Genomic DNA, 24,699 nt, shown 5'->3' on the forward strand with positions numbered 1-24,699 from the left:
GCACACATACACACACACACACACACACACACTCGTGAAATACACACACAGGCACAAATGCACAGAGACAAACAGGGAGATATTCATAGGTTCACACACACACATGAAGTCGTACACACAGGGAGACGAGAGGGGCAGCTGCATCCGAACACTTTGACCTGTGTGACACTTTGAACGTGTTATTGGTCTGAATGCTCCGACCTTCCGAGTGGCCTTGTGTGGTTGTGCATCCTGCAACAGAAAGGTCAAAGGTCAAAAATGTCCTTCTGAGATGCTCTACCTTTCGTTCTCTGGGGCTCTGAAGCTAAATAAAGCTGCAACCTCTGATCCCTCATACAAATGCTGCACACCAGTATCCACCGCCCTACACGGTCCTTGAAGGTGTCCTCTGAGCTGCAGCACTCTCTGCTGGATAGAAGCAGTCAGTACAGATTTCATTTTACTTATTGATCTCCTGTGGGGTGAATTCAATGAGATCCTTGCTCTCGATGAGAAACCGTGCCGCCTGTCTCGTCTGTTGGACTCTGTTAACTCCAGATCTGAAGAAGCTCAGGGATCAAACCTGCTTCTAATGTTTCATGTTTCACACAAACCCAGATAACTCCCCCTAATAAGACGATCAAACATTGATAATAAGGGCTGGGTTTGGAAAAGCTCGGAGGAAAAAGACTTTGTGAGATGTGAGGTTTCGTGGTGCAGATCTGCTCCCCTCACAGCTGTTTCAACAGGAAAAAATGTGACTGACTAAATGTGGTTGCTTCCTGTTTTGACAGACACAAAGCAGCTCTGATCTAAACCGTAAGACGCAGAAAAAAAAGCCTTTTCTTCTTCCATGTAAATACGTAACAGCAGAAATAGCAACAACACATATAAACAGAGGCAGCAGGCAAAGATCCACTATCATAAACCTCAATCTTATAACATATCTATGGCCTTTTAGAGGAGCATTTTTCATATTCTCTGACAATTTGGAGGATTATATTAGTCGCATTTTTCATTGGTTAAGTAATGAAAGTCATTTTTTAAGGACTGAATCACTGAGGGCTGTGTGGCCACAAGTTGCTCCACTCCTGGTTAGCTTTTAGATCTCATACTGATACATCCAGCTAAACATCATCATCCTCCCACTGCTCAAACCAGTCAGATATGCTCTGTTTGCTTGCTATATGCACATATTTTGCATCAAATGCTGTTTAGACACCAGAAAAAAGGCCAAATTTAGCTCACAGCACCCCTTTCTTATTTTAGAGCCTCACTAACACTCTCATTCTATTATTTTTCACAAATATCTGCAAAATATGTTACAGCAGCTATATAAACAGTGTAGTGTGTGCGTGCAAGCTTTTCACACCATCCTGACAGTTCACAGTGTGCAGTCACATGAGTGTGCAGTCTAAAACTGTCAGACGGGTTCTGGAGAAACTCTTTGCTGTTATTAGGGAGGAAGATGAAGTCTGTGGTTGATTAAAAAATAGAAACTGTGAGTCACACGGCAGGCTGACAGATATCAGACCTTGAGGATGAGATAAAATGCAGAATTAAAAGATTTTCCCCCCCTGGTTTTTATAAAACAGGTCAGTGTGTTTGCATGCAGCTGCACAGCCAACTGAAATGGAGACTGAACGTCATCCCCCAGCGGTGGAATAACCTTCAAATACCAGATTTACTTTCCATCTCCCATCAGAGGAGAAAACCTCGTCTTAGGAGTGTCTCTGCTCTAGTTCCCTCTAATTGCTATCCAAACATTCCCTCTGCAGCTTGCTCTATGTGTTTTCCTCACTGTTCTGTCTTGTCATAGTGATTTTGTCCGAGCGCCTTCATGCTGCAGCATAGGGTGATCTCATCTTATTCTACTGTTAAACTCATCATACTGTAAATCGCTCCGGATTAAAGCGTCAGACAATCCTAAAAATATGTTCAGAAAATGATAAATGATTCATCAACAGTGGAAAAAGAATGAAGACTGTGCATGCAGTTATTTTTGCAGTAGGTCTTTAATAAGATTTTTAAGTGTCAGTTTAAAACAAAATCAAAGGGTCATTGAGGTCAAATTCAGCAGGATTCATTTTCTCCAGTGCAGCTTTAACTTAAACAGTTTATTAAACTGACAGAACTTCAGCACATGAAACTCATCATGATAAGACGATGATTAAAAATACCCTACTTCTCACTTGCTTTTTATTTTAAACAGCAAACTGCCACTGCAAACATCTTTAAGAGATGGTTCAACGTCTTAGCAAATATGCTTGTTTACTTTCTTGCAGAGAGTTTGATGAGAACATCGACACCACTCTCATGTCTGGAAATGCAAAGCTGGAGAAAGAGGCCTGTTAGCTTAGCATGTAGACTGGAATCGGCTAGCCTGGCTCTGTCGCACAGCGACACCTGCCTACAGGTACCTCTAAGGCTCTAACCACTACAGTGTAAAAAGACCACTTTACGACTTAAAGAAGTGCTACTACGCAAGAGTAAAATGTTGAATCATCATTTGTAGACTTTGTTAAGAGAAACAAGATGTAACAGGAGCTTTGAAGATGCTAGTGGATGGATTTTCTTACTTTTGGACAGAGCCAGGCTAGCTGTTTCCCCCTGCTTCCAGTCTTTATGCTAAGCTACGCTAACTGGCTCTTGGCTATAGCTTCATATTTAGTGTCTTTTAATCTCTCTGCAAGAAAGTTTGTTTCCCAAAATGCCAAACTCTTCCTTTACTTTCAATAACATACTGGTGTCAGACGCAGTTCTTTGAAATGGCCCCGTAGTTTGTACAAGAGAGAGAAAGAGAAGCAAAGAGACTTTTCATGTCCTTTAATGACACACATGACCAAAAATAACTAAAAACACCTTCAAACCCAGCAGCTCACTGAGAGGACAGAGGCCTCAGGCAGCATGGCACCATCAGCACAGCGGGACATACATACAGTAATGAGGTTAGCTCCCAAACGGCACCCCAACAGCGCCGGCGCTACGCTCCATTCAAGCTGTCACCTCCATAATGCGGTGCATCTCACGGCTCCACACACTGAGGCCTGTTTTCTCCATAATGTATAAACTCTGAACTCTGCAGTACCGGGAGATCCTCTTTATCGCTGAAAATTTAATCAAACCCAACAGGGAACGTGGAGGAACCAAGAGGCTGGGGAGGCTGCTGTGCTGAAAGAAAGAGGGAAACAGGTGCGCCGCGGGTCGCTTCTTCCAAACTAATCTACAAAATATATGAATCCGATATTTTCTGGAGGCTTTCGCGTGAATAAAATAAGAGCTCTTCACTGCCTTGAGTGCATTTCATTCTATATATTTACAGCTTTCATCCTGTTAAACTGTTATATTACATTCACTCTCTGCTCAGTTACTAACACTGATGAGACTTTTTGGCACCAGTTCGGTTCCCCGTGATATACCACATCATTACATGGGTGTTTACACACAGACACGGTTCAGAGGGACACCGAGGGGACACAAACCATTCAAGAAAACAACAACAGCTGCAGCACGCAGCCAGTACACCTCATCTGGAGAATTCATACCGACATTTTGTTCTCTTTCCCGCCATCAGAGGGTGCAAGAAGTGACGTGAAACCCCACCGAGCAGACAAATCTGCTTGTTCTCCTCTTTTTCCTTTAGCGTTACTGTAAATAAAAACAAACCGGAGCAAGAGCTGCTAATGCAGAGAAGAAACTTCATAAAGGTTTAACATTGTCCATTTCTAATTCATTTCCTTTCAAATACACTATATGAGGCTGATAATGTTCTTCATAATCAGATATAAACACAACAGGAGCTTTTCCAGTTCACATTAGATAAACGATCTGAAGATGCACAGCAAAGACTGCAGTGCATTTTTGGGGAGGGACATCAGTCAAGGTCAGTCGATGCATCTTCTGTCCACAAAAAGACGGATGATAACTAGTTTTGATAGTATCTGAATGGCGCGTGTATGTTATTAATAAAAAAAATCCTTTTAAGGCACAATAAAATAAAAAATATGTTTTCCAAGTTCTAATTCTGTGTTGTGGATTTAACTGTTCACATCTTTTATAATAAATACGTGTTAAAAAAAGGAAGGAAGAAAGAAAGAAAAGCTTTTTTTTTTTATCCAATTCCCTCTTTTCTCTTCTGTGAAACATTTACATACATACATGTACATACATTTATCCAATCATATGTGATTTGGGCTGACGAGCAAACAAGGGACATCATGTAAAACCACACTTCACCGTTAGCTTGCAGGTTGTAGCAGCTAGCAGAGCGACATTATGGCTCAGAGGTGTTTCGATCGCAGCCTGCAAAAAAAAAAGTGGTTTGCATTCCAATTATTTAACTTCCCCTCATGATTACACCCGCTTCACAGATTCCACTATACTCACAAATACATCACATGGCTGTTTTACTGTGAATTAAATTGGGCTCCCTTTGAGTTACTTTTGTTGTAGTTTTTTAAATGGTGGAGATTTCAGTATCAGTACCTGAACCAGAGAACCATGGATGGAGCTCACTGTCCAGAAATCTCAATCATATTTTCATCGTTATGAGAGACGAGACTCTCTGTTCTGAACATCTACAGTTGGGAGAAGTCATGAAATGTAACACATGTGACCTATGGCACTAGGCGTCCTTCGTCCCCTGCAGCGAAACACCTCGTGACTCTTTACACTGTACAAATGTCAGCCAATCTGTTGGCACACGCATGCAGACGATCATTTCACCGCGGGACGCTCAGAGGTCTACTCGGCTCCCTGTCTTCACCTCCAGGGAAAAGTTCATCACAGCTGAGCTGAGACATTTGAAGGTCACTGGACCACCAGGCTGCGGAATGAGCGAGTGGAGAAATCTGCTACGGTTTTACTGTTTAACATCATTCCCTCCACTGCTTTTTTGGCTCTTGTTCCACTTTCTTAATCCGGTGAGTCTAGTCGAAGCATGAATCAGTCTCCCAGAGTACAAACACGAACCTTCAGAGTTCTTTACAGATGTTTTCTCCTCCTCTGCAGCTGGACTCGAGTCCATCAGTCTGCGCCGCTTCTCCTGGCCACGTTCTCATGTGGGTTAATGGCTGCAGGTGTGTGTGTGTGCATGTATGTGTGTTTTATCTGTGCGTGTGTGTATGCGTTAGTGTGTGTGTGGACATTCAATACCCGGTACCGTTGGCAGGAGTGTGCATGTTGAGCGTGGAGAAGCGCATTCCTGATCCTGGAGCGGTGAAGCTGTAGGCTGCGTACGCCACAGCCGAGCCCACCATCAAGCCCGTCATGTAGGAGACTGTCATGGTGTTCCCTGAAGAGAGACACGGGGAGCAGAGAGTGACTGCGGAGCTGAGACACGGACAGAATGAAGGACCAGCTGGTCCAGACTGAGCGGGTTTAAACAACGCCTGGGACAGCGAGTAACATGCTCCCAGTAACAATGCTGACAATGCCGCTGCACGTGATTGATTGATTATAATGCTCACTGTGTTTACCATCTTAGTTCATGCTAACATTTGCTAATTAGCAACAAACACAAAGTACAAGGCCTCCTCAAGAAGAGCAACATCGCTCTCATGTCTGCGCTGTGAATTCGAGCATACAGGCAGAAGCCGTTTAGCTTAACTTAGCATGAAGACTGGAAACAGGGGGAAGTGGAAAGCCTGGCTCCGTCCAAAGGTAACAATCCAACAACCAGCACATTATATCTTGTTTGTTTAATCTGCACAAAACCTGAAGTGTAAAAATGTGGTGGTTTTAAAGGGAGGTTTGGTGCCAAACTGCTTCTTGGCCGGGCCAGGATCAGTGACTTCCTCCCAGGAAATTCTGTGCCTGGCCAACAAACCGAAAAAACACTTCGGTTTTTGAATGGATTAAAACAACAAGATACATCATGTTGATTAGTGATCCTTTTGTACTACTCTCTCTCTGTTCCCACACACTGTGTTAAAACAGCACTTAGAACCACACTTCTTTTTTTAGCACATTTCCTGCTATTTCTTGTGTCTACTGAATCTTTAGCATCTCAGCACCAGCATGTGAAATTTAAACAGTAATATAAAATGAACATGATCGCAACAATGACTCTTTTCATTATCACTTAATTTCTTGATTGTTTTTTAGATGAATGTATTTACCTTTGTATGTAAAATGTCATGAAACAGTGAAAATGTCCATCAGAATTTCCAGAAGCCCAACAGGACGTCTTCAAACAGCTTCATGTGTCCAACAATACATGGAAGCAGCAAATCCTTAAACCTGAGAAGCCTGGACCAGTGTAAATTTGCTATTTTTGCTTCATAAATGAGTTGATTCATTACTTTATTCATTTTCTGTCGTCACCTAATCCATTTAGAGTTTGATGTGTTATTTTCTGACCTGAAATTAGACTAAAAGTGGACAAAAAAATCTTTCAGTGTCTCTTTAAGCTTCTATCATCTCTCTCTACATGCAGAGATTTGCCCATCGAGGTGAATAACTCACCTGCCAGCTCCCTCTGCTCGGGCGGCACTTTGCCAGCAGCCTGGATCATGGGCACAGACCCGAAGTACCCGTTGGTGACTCCCATGAGGAGGGAGAAGAGGCAGGGCCAGGCGGGGTGGGACAGGGTGGGGGCGCTGGCCGGGTACACGCACATGACGAACAGAGGGATGAAGACCACCCTGAGGCAGGAGAAGAAGAGCAGGCGGCCTCCAGACCAGTCGTACGGCAGCGCAGCCAGGATCTGAGGAGAGAGCAGGGGGCGTTTCAGTGAAATCCTCTCCTGCTTTCTCATCAAGTCTTCATTAATTACTTATTAAAGTTAAAAATGTGAATTTGCACATTTCTGAACATGCAGTCATCCTCTCAGACTTTGGTCTACTCGCTGCCTATGACACTTGCCTAAGACCACAACAAATAAGTCAAAATGCCACAGAAGCATAATTATTTCCACTCCGTTCCTCAGTCTTTGTTATCAGGACTTCTTTTAACCTCTGAGCTACATTAATTTTCCTTTTCTATTTTCTACTTAATTTCTCTTCTTATCTTTTTTCCCCCCCTTTTCAACAAAATGCTAAATTTGCCACGAGGACAAAGTCAAAGCATAAAACAGAACAACTTTCACTCAACTTTTCTCCCTTCAAAGTCAAAATTATGACTTCAGGACACCTGATAAAGTTTCGTTTCTGAATATTCAGATAAAGCCCTTAAGCTAAGTGCAATTATCCAAAAATAAACCAGCCTTTTTTTCCCATCCTTATTCTCAGGTTTAATAATGGGAGCGACTCCTTTAACAGTTTCACAAGGTCGGCTCCAGTGTGCCTCTTTCCTGCTTCTGTAGTGCCTGACGTACAATTAAACCCCAGATTCTGAGGAAGTGTGAAATGAAAGGAGGACATTCCCATGTCTTTGCCAAGAATTACTTGAATTCTGGCAGAACACAAAAACGAGGGTACAGAAAAAAAAAAGAAATCATGACTGCTGATATCCCAGCTGATCAAGTTTATTTTGTACTTGAACGCGAGGGCCTAATTTCCACTGAGGATCCTCAGCTTTACTATTTCAGTTTGATTAATTCACTAGAGAGACTCTAAACCACGTCCTCTCCCTGTCAAACTACCAAAATCCACTTAATCCAATCAAAATGCTAAAATGCTCTTCTGAGTCGCCTTCAGCAATTTCAGCGCCCTTGCAGCATTTAAGCAGCAAGTGATTTCCAGACTTTCTCTCAGGCAACGTAGAAGCTTCCCCTGCCTGTATGCAGCTTGTTCGGAAGACTGCAGACACTACTCAGGGCTGAAAAAGTCCATGAACTCCTCTGCATGTTTGACTTTTATTTGCAGATAGCTCTCATCAACCAAAAATAAAGACAGTACTCTTTACTGTGAAGATAGACATAAAACATTATCTATTCAGTTTAAAGGCTCATGCTGATGTTGAAATGGTATAATAGTCTGAACATAGTAACAATATTTATGAAGTTATCAGGTATATATGATAAAAATGCATATTAATTGAGAAAGTGTAAACTTTTTGTGGTTGTTATTGAAGAAGCACTGGCTGGATTCTACGATCTACAATTCTTTTGCCACTTGGGGGCAGCAGACACAAGCTGTGAACACCACACGCTGACGTTTTTGCACTCAGTGAGTGAACATGGTAAATGTGTTAGCAAACAGTAGTAGTAGTATGAGAGTGGTGAGTACAGTGTGGGCCTAAGCCAAAGCTTCAAGTCACTATAAAGCTCTGTAAAGCTGAGAGGAACAGCAGGTTCAGGGGGATCGTTCTCTGTAGGTTCAACTCTGTAACAGACACTTTCCACATTCTTTGTTGATATAAGATAATGATTATAGCTGCTTTAACTTTGTCAGTGAAAAATTATTGGAAAGGCTTTTCTACAGTTGTTAACAGTCTAATAGTAATTTAGCCTCTCTGTCTCACCCTTACTGCCAGCTTGTCTGACACTAACCCAGAAATCACAGATATATGAAAAACACCTTCTAAACCATCATTAAAAATACTCTTATGCCAATTCAAATCAATTATGAAGCCAATAAAAATGTGATCGGAATGATCCAGAATTAATCCAGAATTTTACATTCGCTCTTTATCTGAGACAATAAGAGCATAAACAGAACACACAAAGGCCAACTTTTCACATGCTACATATGATTGAAAGAAGCCTGCATCTTCTACATGTTTTCCTTTATTATGGCTGAATGAAAGACTGGTCAGGTTGGAGTCGGATGGAGCAGTGCTGGAAATTAGGTGAAGTCACAGGACTCCATGAACCCCATTACGATCTGTGTCTGGACACCAATGAGGAAAAACACATGTTAACGCAAGGTGTCAGTGTGATGTGATCTGCCTGATCTTATGCGTAAACACAATCCGCACAAGGTGGCTGCATCCACACACAACATACAGATGTTTGGTTTTAGCTAAACTTTAGGTTGTTGTTCAAGTTTAGAGAGCGATCAAGCAAAAAAGGCTGTAAGAGACAGGCAGGACATAATTGCTGATTATACAGTGTGTCGCTTCTGTGCCATGAAAGCTCCAACGGTTATTCAACAGAAGTGCATGAAAAAAATCCCTGCAACAGGTGAGAAAGGAAAGACAGCAATACAGTGAGAAGTAAGTGTGAGTGCGACAGTGTGCATTACACTCATCTGTGCAGCTGATCCGCTGTCAACAAGGCATATAATTTATTTATATATAAAGCCGTCACACTGGTACTGCAACACACTGGGACACTGTATCTTTTATACAAAGAAAGGAATAAATGAATGCATTTGTTGAACTGCAAAAAGGGACAAATAATTCTAAGTTTGTAGGAGACAGGCTTTCACAAAGTTTATAAAGCTTCCCCTAACTCAACAGCTCACAAAACTCTGCAATTTTTCAAGGGAGTCTGGGGCTGATTTGCTGCCACCTCAAATTATGTGTAAGTTTTCAATCTCAGCGGGTATAATGAAGAAGGTGAAAATTTGATCTATGCGTTAATAAGAATGATAACAGCGTAACTTGTCTCGCCCTAACGTGTGCAACAAAGAAAGTCAAGGACATGTCAGTCAAACACAGTCTGTGCTCCCCCCACACAGGTCTAATTAGAAGAAGTCAAATCACCGGTGGGAGTGTTTACCATGGGTGTGCAGGGACTTTAAAGTGGGCATTGTAGGCTACTGCACTACACCTGAATTTTTAAAATGCAGCTAGTAAAATTCGGTTATATTTCCTAATAAAGGAAAACTGCCTTTAGGAATGAAAACAGCCTTGTGTAATCCAGTATTTACATGCATGCTCTCTTTTCTCCGTCGCATCTTCACCTCTTTAATTCTCCTTTACGCTTCAAAAAACACGCGCCTTACCTTGCCAACGAAGTCCGACATGTTGAAGGTGGCCATGATGAGGATGGGGAGCCATTCCCCCAAGGTGGAGTTTCGTATCTCTGACTCCAGCCCGGGGAACAGGCACAGAGTGATGCTGTAGGTCACCGCTATAGACAGCATGTAGGCCCAGATCACACGGGACACCACGTAGCGATGCAAGATCATGTCTGGTTAGAGGAGGCACACACAGGGTGATGTTTAAAAACCTAAAACTCTCACTAGAGCAGGTTAATTCACAGAGAACACTCTCCTCATCCCAGTAATCACCGGGGAATGCATTTAAATTTCAAATCTGTCTGTTCGAGTCAGAGGGTAATTGAGCAGTGAGTACACGGGATTAAAGCGAGAGAGTACCGCGGACGCCGGGCCAGCTCTTCCTTATCTTGGCTTTCGGGGCGTCAAATCGCACATACATCCCACCCGCAATGTCCTCGACGCCTTCCTCTGTGGAGGACGGGCCTGTCCCTCCATTTCCCTGAAGACAGACACACACAGAGGCTTCAGTTTTTGTAATAAAGCGAATTTGTGACAGACAGAAAACGGGTCGGTTCGACTGAAAACATCATGTGTATTTCAAATGGTTATCATATTGTTCCCCATTTCCTGGAAACAATTTCAAGGCTTTTTGAAGGACATTAACAGTTCATTAAGAAAACACTAGAGGTAGCCATCACGCAGTAAATAACCATATTCTTTTGCACTGGTTTGAACTTTTCAGTCTTTTTAGGGTTTTTTTTCATTAATAATGGCTTCCCGGCTGCATGACATCAGCTTTTTATGGCTATTAAAGAAGACGGCTGTGAGTGGCTGCAGGTTGACGTAATGATGCTGGAGAGGCTGCAGACGGCACTGCAAATTAGCCCAGGAGCCACACACACACACACACACACACACACATACACACACACACACACACACACACACACACACACACACACACACACACACGTCCTCTATATCCAAATATACAGAGACATCATCCTCATGCTTCCTTCCAAACACACACTTTTTCATATGCACACAGGTGTGCGCCATGAATTATGCACACAAGTGCGCACACACACACACACACACACACACACACACACACACAGAACGATCCATTTGCTGATTAGAAGGACTTGCGGGCCAGAAGGCACTACTCTTCTTGATTATCTCATAATATAGAGTGCTGCCTTGGTTTCCCCCGGCAACCAGAACAAAGCGCTGCCTGAATCAGCCCCCAGACTCAGGAAAGCACACACAGCAACACATACGCACACACTACTGTAAAACACAGGGGGGCGTCCCTCACACACTTGTCTTTTTGCGTAACGGCGCACAAACACGCACTCATGAAAAGATGACAGCCTGAGGTGATGTGTCGCCCTTTGAAGGCTCTGAACACACACACACACACACACACACATGTGGTGTGATGAGGAGTTTTAGCTCTATGTCTTCAGGCTACAAAGTGCTGCTTCAAACATGAGTACAAAGTGGATTCACCTCCTCTCTGTAATTTCTTTCTCTTGTTGTCATGCCTGGTCTCCTGCTCTCTCCTCTCCATACTTGCTGTCTTTGTTCTGGTTTTTACTTGGTTTCTCTGTAATTTCCTGTAATTCCTCCTCTTGGCCGCCTGCCTCTCAGCACTGTCTCACCTCGACCGTTTTTTCCTCTCAGTGTCGTGACTCTTATTTTCTCTGTGTTCACAGGAGGCCTCAGTCTCTCCCTTTCTCTGTAAAACTCCATCTGTCCCCATCTTTTTTCCCATATCACCCACACCACTCTATCCCTATCCCGATCCTTCAGCCCTAATAACCCCTCCCCAAATCCCTTTGCTTTCTCCCTCTCAACGTGTCTCTTTCTGAGTCGTAGCCAAAAAGCTGGTGGTTTAAATAAATGATTCTGCATTTTAAAACGCTCTCAAAACAGCCCTGCATGCCCGTGTGCACGCACAGCAGCAACAGGCAGGAGACACACTCCACGCAGAAATCAACAAGGATGTGGAGTTGCATGACACCACAGTTTAGCGGCCCGACTCGTGGCTCAGAAACAGTTCGCTGGTGCAACATTTATGAAGGGTTTAATGAATGAAACATGTACAAGAAACTCTAATGAGAGAATCTGCTGCTCCACGTGAAGCCGGGGAGCTGATCTCTCAATCTAACTTGAAAAACAGGACTTAAAAAAAGCTAATAAATCACAACTGCAAACCATATACAGTAAGTAAAAGCAAAATGGATGGATGAATGACTGTTGGTGCAAAAGACATGAGAACCATGAGGCTAACTGCGCCTCAAACCGATCCCTTATTCACTTCTCCTTAAGTAACAGACACTCTATAGTTTAACAGCTTACTCTACAGTAAGCAGTAAATAAAGAGATCTGGATCACGCACTGCAAGTCTACAATAATGATAGCAGCAATCTGAGGCTGTACCAATATTCAACTTTTAGTTTAGCATGTTAGTGCATTTGCTAATTAGCACTAAACACAAAATACAGTTGAGGTTCATGGGAATGTCATTGGTTAAGCAGGTGTTTGGTCAAAAAACGGTGCATTGGAAAATGTAAAATCTGACCTGATGATGGTGCTGGACCACAAGGTAACCCCTTAACGCCGATTGTCGTGAATTCGCATCATACCGCTTTAATCCACATTGCAGCCAAATCACGCATGCATTCCTCTAATGCCGGTTTGTGTATATTCAGCACACACCTAGGAACCTTTGCAAGCACTGGTTTCTTGTCAGACCGGTCAAAGTGAATGAACCCCTGTTCTGATTGTTGTTACAATGTAATGGTTGTAAGCCAATTTTGTGGCTGTTTTGATGAAATAAATGAATTTTGAACACACAAAAAAGATGTTTTAACTGCATTAAAGCATTGAAAAAAGTGGACATATACTGTTTGTTTGAACCCTATTCTATTTGGTGAACCTACCAAAATTTATATCTATTGTATGTGCTACAGAACAATAAACAAACTCCTCTTAATTTAGGATCAATTTGAAAGCAAAAACACAAAGAATTAATTTTTTTATGTCATTCTAAATAAATTCAGGCGTCCAGGGGTTAAATTATCACCAAAGTTATTACAGTTTATCCTGAGGGAGACATCAATGTCTGTGCTAAATTTCATGGCAATCCATCCAACAGTTTTTGAGATGTTGTTGTGGACTGTTGGATTGAGTGACATACCAACGTCAACACTGCCATGCATAGATAGTAAGCATACACCACCCACACATATGCGCCATATAGCCAAGAAACTGTCCACAAACTTACAAATCTTACTTCCTCTGCGGTGACATCATGGTGAACGCGGTATCCAGTCCCATTGTCCCGCGGGTCGTGACATTTGCCCGGACCCTTGCCCTGGGCGTGGCTGGTGTAGTAGCGGACAAATCTGGAGCGACGGACCAGCAGGTGAAGCAGGAAGCAGAGCATCTCCATGCTGATGGAGACGAGGAAGAAGATGAGCGTGTTCCTCCTCTCGTCGGTGATCAGCAGCTTGGTGAAGATGCGGGACAGGGAGATGATCACCCCCGCTGTGCCTGAGGGAGAGGAGAGGAAGGGGGGAGACGAAGTGAGGAGGAGGAGAGAACGTAAAAGTGAGAAACAGATGGAGATGAGGATGATGGCAGTGATGTGATTCATTGTCTGTGTGAGCGTACTTACTCTCCCCAGTCATCACCCCCTGTGTGTACCTCTTGGGCAGCATCCCCATGTAACCATAGAAACTGGACTGCTGCACTGGGGATGGATGAGGAAGTGGTTATCAGTCAACACTGAGGCAACACAATTTATTTAGAGGCACAACTTCCTGAACCTCCACACACTCGAGAGAAGCCGCTCTGACCTCCGGACCTCCACTAATTAAACTGTTACTCGTGCTGGCTGACAGGCTCTGTGCTCACACTGGCAGGAACAACAAACTGGCTCAGTGCATGCAAGCCATTAGCAGCAGCCGAGGACTGAAGCCTCCACTGTGTTTGCCCTGACACTGCTGCTTGTTCACTCGACAGCTTGGACTGATATTTAGTCGAGCACCAATAGTTTGCTTTCCACTCTGGGTGTAGGGTGTGCATACAGGAGGAAGGCAGATTATCATCATTCAGTCGAAGCTGCACAATAAATATGTCCTCTGTAGTTTTATCATTTGATTTGCAATGTAAGGTAACATCTGAGCTGTATTATATAAGTGTGTCTATTGCTTTATGATCTATACCAACAGTACATCTATGATAATGTAATATCATTCATTTTCACTGCAATAATCTCTCCATAAATCCTGGATTTGATGGTGCTATGAACTTCAACATTACCAGTACATATATTCTGTATATTTTACCCTCAGTTTGTCTTGTTATGTGCAACAAACACACTTAGAAGTAGACTGAAGCTGTAACAGCAGAGTTTAATGGTGGAGCCCCATTTTGTCATTGTTAATACCTGCGATAATTCATTTCTTTAACACCTTGAGGACAGTATGACAAGCTGTAAACACAACACTGACATATTATCCCCTTATTAAGTTGTGTTAAGGGACATGTTAGCAAAGAGTGGTAACACATTACCATTAACTGAGAGTCATGTTTCTGGCCCCATGGGACATCCACATCCACTTAGCCCCGTGTTGGTCTCTACCAACTCCTGAGGGAAATATCTGAACCTTGTTCCACTATGTTCACCGGCTGTTTGGTGCTGGGCAGGTAGAGCACAATGGGGCTTCAGAGCTGTTTCACTAACAGCTGTGGCCAGAAACAATGTTGATGTGAGCAGCGAGAGTCAAAACAGAAATGCTCCAGCCCAGAAAACCAAAACATTTAGCTGAAAGTGGCTAAAATGCTCTGCTCTGCTCTATTATGCTCTGTTGGTTCACCTCCACGAGCCACACCTTTTACTTTACACATCTGAGCCATTGTTGATATAAAAATATTGTTTAGTGCAGCTTTAAGGAAAGTCCTGCATACATGGATTGATAGATACATACATAGATAGAAAAGCATCATTATTAGTAGTACCTGTACATCCAAAGGCCACCACTCCCACTGACACGAGGTTGACGATGTAAGCCTGTCTGGTGGTGAACTTTGCCAGCCACACATCAAACACACTGACAAAGACCAGCGGCCCGAGAGCTAAGATGTAACCTGCAGACGAGGAGACAGACAGACAGACAGAGGTCACGTTCTGAATGCGCGACTGAACACACGTTTGACGGGCCAGACGCGCAAAAAGCATGGCCTTCATCTGAAGTCCAATCCCGAGTTTATTAACTCCAGAGACGAGCTCTCCAGCAGACAACACGCTTCAAAAGACATCTCCTCAAGGATGCGAGAGGAGCTATTTTAAGCTGCAGAGGCCCCGATGGGGGAACCTTGCTCTTACACGCCGTATATATGTGTCGAGATATCAAACTTCTCCTCAGGGGACGCACATCTTTAAAGAACTTTTTTTCCACTTTTGCTCAAAAATCATTTTTTATTCTGGGTAGGCTGAACAAGTTTAATATTTTTTTATGCTAGTCTCCAATATCACAGTGTTTTACAGAGAATTATACACACTGTAAAGACGTGCAGTAGCTTTAAAAACCCACTGTTTAATGAATAATTTGGGCCAGATTCAGGCTTCGTCTTTCACAAACACAGTGTGCCTAAATCTGCACACTTGTGTCGACAATAGCGAAGTGAGTTTACTTTAAATAATGTGTTGAAAGATGGAAAGAAAACTGAGGATGATGCAAGAAAAAAGTAGAAAGAAACAGAAAAAATACCCACACTCTGGAAATGCGGCCCCTCGTGAGTTCAGTCTTTGGCTAAGTTTGTTTGAAACATTTTATGAATAAAACCACAGGAGAATTATGGCAGAGTGTATTTTTCTCTTTCTCTTTATGCTGTCTTTCCATTTTTTGCTGTGCGTATTCTGCCCTGATACGCCTTGAGGTTCCCAGAAGGCCATTAATAAATGAGCAACAGCAGAAGTTCCCATAATGAGAACTGTTTCACAATTAGAGCCCCATCTGTGAGCGGGTTCTTGTCTGACTTACCCACAGTGATTCTGGTGTGCATGCTGAGTCTCTCCACCAGCACGTTGTTGAGGATGACGGCCAGCAGAGCCACCAGGATGTAGGTGAGACTCATGTCGAACACTATGGACGTCCCTGAAACACATGCAAGAGCCATGACTCCTGGGAACTGGATATGGATGTGCGCTCTCCGGGCACTTGTGTCTGTAAAATTCATGCATTCTCTGTGGGTGCAGTTCTCTGAGCACATGGTTTATTCATTTATACCTTTAAACTTGTGGTGCAGGTAGTCCACATCAGTAATGAAACTGTTGTAGGGAAGCAGGAAGCCCACTCCTGCCAATAGCATTGCAAAGTAGATGCCATGGTAACGGTCGTCAGGGATCGGCTCCTCAAAGTCTGAGCGGGAAGGAGGGAGTGAAGGGTTGGCGAACAGCGGGGATGAAGAAAATGACATCGAAACATATGAATTAGAACTGAAGCCAACGCACTCGCTCTTCATTAAAGCTAATCAGGATGGATGAAGCTGTAGCAGCAGCGGTGGCGCCTCTGCTCCACTGATGCAGCAGAAGACCTTGTCCTGTTGGTGCTACACTGATCAGAGGAGCTGCTGATTGGAGACTACCTGCCCAGGTAGTGGCAGCTTGACTTGTGCGTTCTGCAGCTGACTCAGTTTCATGGTTAAAGCGTGATGTGCAGCTTCTTTATGTAACTGTTCATAATCCGTTCCTAATCCTGTGAGACACTATTAACAGCTCCAAATGGTTTTTGAGCATTATACATATTTTACAGCTGACTAAAGCTAAAAAACATGAATTTTAGACTATTTATTTCACTGCTTGATGTTTTATGTAATTTATTATTATGGTAACAGGGACTAATAAATAATTTTCCTATTCATCTGCTGCTGGGTGATAACCTGCACATAGCTCTTCAGTAATCCACATCAATTTCTCATAAACAAATGCTGATTTTAATAGACATAAATGTAATTGAAGTGCACACACAAACTAAAGCTCCTGGCAAGCACTCGTGTTTGTTGTTCTTCCTGGTTTGTTGTTTCTGGGGTAGGTACAGGAACTGAAGCAGCACCAGCTTACAGCAGCAGATTTGTTCAGAATAAAGCAAACTGTGTGGTTAGCATGAGCGCTGCACAGGCAGAAGAAAAGATCGCCGTCTGCAGAAACTCAAACCTCATTAAGTGAAGATGCAATGAGGAAGAGGCCGCAGCACTGCCCACACTGTGTGACTGACGTTTCAGTGCGGAAACTGACAACATGGAGGTGGTAGGGTGGCTTTTGCCTTACTTGCGTTCATGGTTTAAAAAAAAAAAAATCATAGAAATGATTTGGGTGATGAGATGAAGTACACTTTGTGTTTCACTCTGGACAAAAGCGAGATCCTCTCCAGGGTTTTTAATGTTTTCTTTGAAAAAATAACTCCCTCCTCACAACGTGAAAGAATAATATGATTAAACTTTAACAGTATAGGCTTTCCAATTTTAAGCCAATTTTAAGGAATACATGAATAGAACTTTTAATGTGTGCCACCAATGTAAGCATTAATAACACCCTCATACAGACTGTTGTCCTTTGCAGGTGGCAAAGCACATCTTTATGAGATGCGGCACAAGTGAAACTTGCCTTTTTGATTCCAACTATAACTATAATGCAAAAAATGACACCAGTATCCCCCTTTTCTGAGCCCCCTCTCCCTCTAATAATTTTTATACAGCCCCTCAGTGGAACCACTGACTGTAGTATAGATGCAGGGCTGTATAGACGGGCTGGGATTCAGTCTCTGAGTCTGCTTTTCCACATCTCTTTTTTTTGTGAAAAGGCAGACTCAGTCTCTGTGGAGATTGCAACTCTTTCTATTTTGTCAGCTGTACACAGATATGCAGACTGACAGCTGCAGGAGAAAGAGAGTCACGGGCAAAGGATGAAAAGGCTGGGAGAAGAGAGAGGGTTACTGAAAAGCTTGGACCCTCACTGTGCATCCTTGGTCACTTGTGATCTGATTAACGTGGCCTTTGTGCGACCTGAGTAACCAGGCAACACATCAGTTTGCCTCCTGCTTCTCGCATGCACTTCCCTCGTTCCCTCTCTGTGTCACTGTCTTCATTCTCTCAGCCTCCACCATCAGCCGCAAAGACATGCACAAAGACTGCAAAAACACGTCTTTCATTCAGATCAGCCTGACGTCTTTTTCTTCCAAATGTAAAAAATGAAAAAAACAAAAACAAAAACATGCCAATGTGGGGACTTGTTCCAGGGATGTTTTTAAAGTGGAAGGAAATAATTGAGCAAATAATGACTTCAAGCATCTGTGCAGGTGTTTCCCATGGCAGCGGTTGACTGACATTCAAGTGTGGGTGTTTTTTAGCATCTTTGTCAACAAAAACACTGTTTATGTATCATCTCACATGTTCATTAACAATCTGTCCCTTTACGGCGCACAACATACAGGACACTGGGGGCTAACTAGTCTCCACCTGGAAATTGAAGCTAGTTAGCTTAGTCTGCTAATGTTAGCACTGAGTCCCCCCAAGATTAGATGTCCCTTTTCATTCATGTAATTTCAGCTGAGTCATCAGACTACGCTGCGGCATTATACAAAGAAAACATAGGGAGCGCTCAGACCACACATGGGACCAACAACCCCAGCCCGCCATCTGGAAAACTGCCTGAAGTGATATTACAAACCATTTCAGTCCCCACACATGCAGAAATCACACCAGAGCAGACAATTTTTAATTTCTGTTTGACTTTACCATCTAGAATAATAGAATGCATAGTGCATAACAATAGAAATAACACAAGACTGGATGGGATTGCTCCAATGAGACTACTGCACTACAGTGCAAAGACTCTGTCTATTGTTGCTGACAAATGGAAAAATGGCGGCGCACCATCAGACTCTACCCGAGCACAAAGGGTGTACAACAAGGCAGGTGGCGTGTTAAATGTATAGAATACACTGATCATGTTGAATTTGACACAATCATTTCACCACAATTCCCTGAAATTATCGGAGGCATATGTTTATGATGGTCTGTCCACCTCCTGTATATATACATTATATATAGGTTATAATGTAATCCATCTAAACATTCTTTGTTTTTCATGGTATTTCGAAGTAGAAGATGGATATTCTTATTCAGTTTGATTAATTGTTGTTGACATTTGTCTTTCTCCTTCCTTCTTTGTTTATCTGTCTATAAAATTAGTACACACACACACACACACACACACGCTCTCAGAGAGTCAGAATAGAAACTCCCTCACCGGGCTCGGACAGAGCCAGCACTCCTCGCTCCGGGGCATCCTTACTGATCTCCTCCTCCTCCAGCTGGTACGAGTCGAAGCTGTAGCTCTGCACCACGCCGCTCTCTCTTCCCTCTCTCCAGCCCTCCCTCCCGCCATCCCTCCATCCAGCTCTTCCTCCATCCCTCCACACATCCCTCTCCTCGGGCGTCTGGACCGGCGTGGGCCTGCGGCGCTCCGCTCCCACTGAGCCCATCTCCACGCTTGAAGTATATATACACACACACACACACACACACACTAAACACTCTCTCTCGACACTACAGGCTACACACTCTTGGGAGCGTGCATGTTGAACACAATCACTGCAGCACACACTGGAAGAGAGGCAGGAGACCTTCAGATGATGGAGGATCTGCAGGGGAAACAGAAGCAGAGACAGAATTAAAATGTGAAAGAAGAGGCAGAATACAAAAAAAACCCAACAATCTGCCAGTGTCTCACTGAAAGTGACAAGAGTCAAGGTTAGACACCCCAAAGAAACGCAGTTTGCTGTGTGAGTGTTTGTGTGTGAGAGGCATATTAAGTAAGAGAAACAGAGTGACAAAGGATGCATGACTGGGTGACTGAGAGGGTGAACGCAGACGCAGCTCTGCATTAAATAAACAGCCACCGAAATATATATCATTGTGTAATGTAGACGAGCGGAGAAGATCAAGCAATTAATCAAGCACAATTTTGATGATCAATCAAGCAAAAAACAGCATACCTTTACTGATTGCAGCTTCTCAAATGGGAGGATTTTCTGCTTATAACTGTGTATATTGAATATTTTTCAAATTCGAGGAATTGTGAAAGGCCTTTTTCACTATTTTCTCACATGTTAAAGACTAAACGATTTATTGATTAATCAATTTACTGGAAAAAAGTCATCAATAATCAAAATAATTGCTGGCTGCAGCCCTATAGTATATATATCACAGTATATACTGTATAGATAAGGTATTTATTTGACCAAGAGGTGTTTAATGGGATAATGAGCCAGAACAGTAAACAATTAAGTCACGTGACATAAAGCTTCCTAATTAGCTGTTTAATTATGAGCCATTCAAAGTGAAGTTAACCAACAAAAACAACATACCAGCTGGTGTAAAGTGCATTACATTTGTCATCATCCAATTATGAACATGGCTGCAATTAAGGGGGATTTTCATCTTATCACTTAATCTGACTATTACATTGATGCTGAGCCTGACTATTATTATAGATTTGATTGATTAACTTATTAAGCATTTAGTAAATGCTTTAGTACATGTTGTAAATTTCCTACAGACCATCTGAAGTCTTTTGATCACTTGTTTTGTCTCATTAATGAGTCCAAAACCCAAAGATACTCTGTTTACAGAGATATAACTGAGAAATACCTGATTTTGATTATTTGATTCTTTTATTTGATTCGATTATCAGTAGTTTGTGATCTATTGTCTGCAGATCAGCTGACTAATGGGCTGAATATTCAGCTCTGTCATCTTCACCCGCTATCAAACATGACAGTGTGTTCAAACACTTCATCAGCAGCTGAAACACGGCTCAACAGCCTGTTTTCATTAGCTCCAGCCAACAGGCAACCGCTGGAGGAAAATGTTATTGTTGCGAGCTGGATCAATAGAAACGGGTATTGACACAGCTCCGTATGCAAACACACGCACACAAAGCGCATCTATTGTGTCGACCCGTGTGGTTACACGGTGCAGATGCAGAGGACTGCTCCGTCACCACGCATCCGCCCTGTGTGTGGCCTCTGATGACCTGCGGGAAGTGGCAGCTGATCGGCCGCTGTGAGGAGGTCGTCGTGGTCCGCGGCTCCAGCAGAGGAGCAGGTGATTAAACAGTGAGAGCTGCTTGTTGAGTAAAGGTCGCGTGGTCGTTTGAAATCTCATCACGGTGCCAGTCCACCGGCGCCTCGCGCACGGGAGCCGTCCGCAGCGCTTCCGTCCGCAGCCTGCAGGCGGCGCTCTCAGCCCCTCCTCGCTTAAATTAAAAGGCTCCAGCCAGCGAACCATAATTGAATTGCAGCCTAACATCACGCTGCAGCTCCTGTCGTCCACTTATATAATAATAATAACATGAACAGCAAGAGTGAGCAGAAGCACTTCTATCGCGCCTGTAGTGGACCACACACACCTGGGAGATCAGTCTTTGGCTTTAAAAGCGTTAACTCCAAATCAATTAAGCTCACGTGTTACATTACAGGCGCGCGTGAGCATTGGGAGATTGTAATTGATTAAAGGGACGAACGGGAGGGCGGAGCGGCGGAGGACACACAGAGACGCGCTCCCAGTTTTTCTTTATTTCCTGAATCATCATTAAAACGAGTCCAGCGCGGCTGAGGTGTCGCTTTTACGTCCGTGTTTGTGTGTTTGTCTGCAGCGCCGGCGACCACCCTGATCCTCCTCAAATGAAAAACAAAAACACACAAACAACAGGTTATTAATGGCCCCTTTACCTCCCGCGTCTCCCCCTGTCGCTCCCCCGTTTCGCGTCCGCTCCGCCGGCTTTCACGGGAGTCCTTCCCGCGGGGTCCTCGAGGTGGTCTCTGCCGGCCGGACCCTCCTCAGCCCGTCTCCATCAGTCAAAAGGGAAGCCCCGGTACCGTCCTGCGTGCGCTCCTAACGCTCCGTCCAGCAGCAGAGCACAGGCAGCGTGGATGGATGGATGAGGAGAGCGAAGGGGGGTGGAGGAGGAGGAGGAGGAGGAGGAAGAGGAGGAGGGGGTGTTGCCTCTGGCTGCACATCTTTTGCAATCAGTCTTTGCAAAGGCACCATTAGAGTGCCAGATGAAACCAGCGAAATGCATGTAAAACAACTTCTTTTTCCCACGCAGAACACAGTTTTAGACGAGCTTTAAATTATTAAAAACAGGCTGCACATCACAGAGAGAGTGATCAAGCTGGGGTTCAACATTTTATTTTACTGGGAAAAGAAAGACAAAAACGCATTTTTAAAATAATACAACCATGACCAGCAGCTAATTCATCCCACACTCCACAGACAGAGATCTTCTCTTTACAGTTTAATCAAAAGCTTCCTCAAATTCACAGCAGCAAGTCAAGTATGAATATAAGATTAAAAAAATATCCTGCAGGAACATTATAAACTTCCTCTTTCTGTGGTTTTTATTGGCATGATATGTGAAGTGTGTGTGTGTGTGCTGGTGAGGCATGGAAGCAAAACAGTGGAAAGGAAAGAAAAAAAAGAACAATAGAGGGGGTGGGGGTCTGTCTGTGTGGACCCTCTGTGTGATTGACAGTTTTATCAGTTCAGTTCAATATGCTAATGCTTTGTTACTGGCAGGAGCTCAGTCATATTGCACACCCCCACTGTTGCCATACAGGAGCAGCGCCAGACGGGAATTAGCTGAATGGTATAGCTGTCTCTTTAGGTGTGCAGTCGGTGCAGCACAACAGACCCAGGATCTGCTGCTGCAGCTGCATCACAGGGTGTGAGGCTGTGAATATGAATCCCGTTCTCAGTGTCCCTGCTTGTCTTTGCTGTCTAATAGAAATTAGACGGTTTGACTCCACTGATACAAAATTCAGTTGGCCTAACTTTTGACTGTACATCACCGATCGCATCAAAGATGAACTGTGTCAGATGGTTTAGAGCGCATGAGCTGGACTGAGGCTGTTCTCTGTTGAATTTAGCATTTACAAATAATGTCATGCTGATCTTTCAAAGATCATGTGCAGGGAGCGTTCCCTTTGATATGCTGGATTTCCGACATCCTGCATACTGGCACACAAATCCAGTGATGCATATCATGATGGGAGAAGACTCATACATGAAAGAGAGACTGCAGAGGCCTGAAGCGCATGTAGAGATATTAAAAACGTCGAAAAACTGTGAGGAAACTCATTTGCTGCATGGATCTTGCTGTATGCATCAGTTTACTGCACATATTCATCTGTAAAATCTGTGAAGCAACAATTACATACACAACACTTATGTCCATGAAAAGACTTTTACTGTTTCTTTCTTTTTCACTACATGTGGCTGTTTACAGGAGTTTACATCATACCCAGAATTAACCAAAGCCCCCAAAGTCCTGTGTGCAAGTCAAAACCAGATGTCTGTGCTACAGCTACCCAAAAACACCAATAATCTAGCATCACGAGAAATAAATAATGTTGTGTCAGATAAAGAAGAGTGGAACTAGCAGAGGTCTAAAACCCAACAGAGAGCTTTTAAATAGAGTTGTGCTGTGGGAAGAATTTGAAAAAAAATCTCACTCAGCTCATCTTTGGTCACAGTCAGATCTAAATACTCATAATAAGTATATATTAACACATACTTTATTTCCAAATCCTCTTCTGTTCCCTGCGGCTATCCAATTAAACAGAACACAAACAAGAGTGACAAAAAAACGCCACAAAACTGCAGCGATGAAAGCCAAAGAAATGCGAAGAAGAGCCAACTGTTCTTGAAACAGTGCTGTCCGGACAATGAGGCAACACTAATCTGCGAGTTATCAACCAAGCGATTCTTTGTGAGACACACAAACCATATCCTGTTACACAGCAGGCGTTTTGACGATGGACCAGAAACACTTTCTTGAGATGAATTTAATCTGCGTGAAATCCCCTGGATCACGGGGGCGTTGTTTTCTGGTTGTCTGCCTGCTTATCTCTTCAGCTTGGATGTTTGTTTACCTGTCTGCCTCTCGCTTTACCTGTCTGTCTGGGTTATAATTGACTTGCCAAATCTCTGTCTTTCTATCTGTCTGTCATGCTGCAGGTCTCGCCCTCCATTTGGCTGCATGCCTTCCTTTTCTCTGTCTGTTTTTTTCTTCCTCTCTGCTCGGCTTGTGGGGAGGCTTGCAGCTCGGGATTTATGCTGCGCATTGGATAGTAATAGTTTGTCGTGTTGTTTTAGCCTACAGCAATCTGTCCACAAAAGAATGAGTTACTGTCGATTTACTGGTGTGTGTCTGTGTGTGTGCGTGTGTGTGTGTGTCCCATAAATATTTTTCCAGCAGCTCTCTGTTATGAATGTGTAAAAAGGTCAGGCCGTGTTACGCCTCCTTCACTCAAATGGAATTATTTTTCTGTACAACCAACACCCTGCGGGACTGTACTGACGAAGTGTCTGTAAGTCTGTGCAAGTGTGTGTGTGTGTGTGAGTGCTTCCTCTCAGCCGTTTTATGTGTGTGCTGCTGTGTGAATGCATTGGTTTTATAGATGACTTATCGTGTGTGTGTCCTCTGTTAACACTAGCTTACAGTTGTGTGTGTTTGTATGTGTGTCTTCCCCATCCGTCCACTCCTCCATCCGTCCTTCCAGCCTGGTAAAGATGCTGAGGCTCAACAGCGTCTATATTTAGCCGCTGGTTCAATCAATGACGGCAGAGCCACAGCACCATGACTCTGCATACTGATAGTACTACCGCCCATCACCACCTCCGCTCACCTCTGGAGAAAGAGATAAAGAAAGACGGAGGGCGAAACAGAGGGAGGGAGGCAGGGAAATAGGCAAATTAAAGAAATTATGACAAGAAAATGAGGCCAAAGCCACCAAAAGCGACTAAAAATTAAAAG

General features: G+C 43.5%; 1 protein-coding gene across 1 annotated transcript; it reads right to left on the minus strand.

Moving 5' to 3' along the window:
* Positions 1 to 5,126: 5,126 nt before the first annotated feature.
* slc29a4a (solute carrier family 29 member 4a) lies at positions 5,127 to 19,363 on the minus strand. Its single transcript, XM_041957778.1, has 10 exons — positions 19,129 to 19,363; positions 16,109 to 16,240; positions 15,863 to 15,976; positions 14,838 to 14,966; positions 13,492 to 13,566; positions 13,099 to 13,367; positions 10,185 to 10,305; positions 9,810 to 9,997; positions 6,445 to 6,685; positions 5,127 to 5,272 (listed from the first exon to the last, which is right to left on the minus strand). The coding sequence occupies exons 1-10, from the start codon at positions 19,361 to 19,363 to the stop codon at positions 5,127 to 5,129; spliced, it is 1,650 nt and encodes a 549-aa protein (XP_041813712.1).
* Positions 19,364 to 24,699: the final 5,336 nt, after the last annotated feature.

This window comes from Chelmon rostratus, chromosome 17 (assembly GCF_017976325.1).
Source record: "Chelmon rostratus isolate fCheRos1 chromosome 17, fCheRos1.pri, whole genome shotgun sequence".
NCBI lineage: Eukaryota > Metazoa > Chordata > Actinopteri > Chaetodontiformes > Chaetodontidae > Chelmon > Chelmon rostratus.

Excerpts from the sequence above, each read along its gene's own strand:
- slc29a4a (XM_041957778.1), bottom strand. The coding sequence starts at position 19,363 with ATGGGCTCAGTGGGAGCGGAGCGCCGCAGGCCCACGCCGGTCCAGACG. Across the intron at positions 16,241-19,128 it reads GCTGGCTCTGTCCGAGCCCG|ACTTTGAGGAGCCGATCCCT; the intron begins GTGAGGGAGTTT and ends CTTCCCGCTCAG. Across the intron at positions 9,998-10,184 it reads GAGCTGGCCCGGCGTCCGCG|ACATGATCTTGCATCGCTAC; the intron begins GTACTCTCTCGC and ends TCCTCTAACCAG.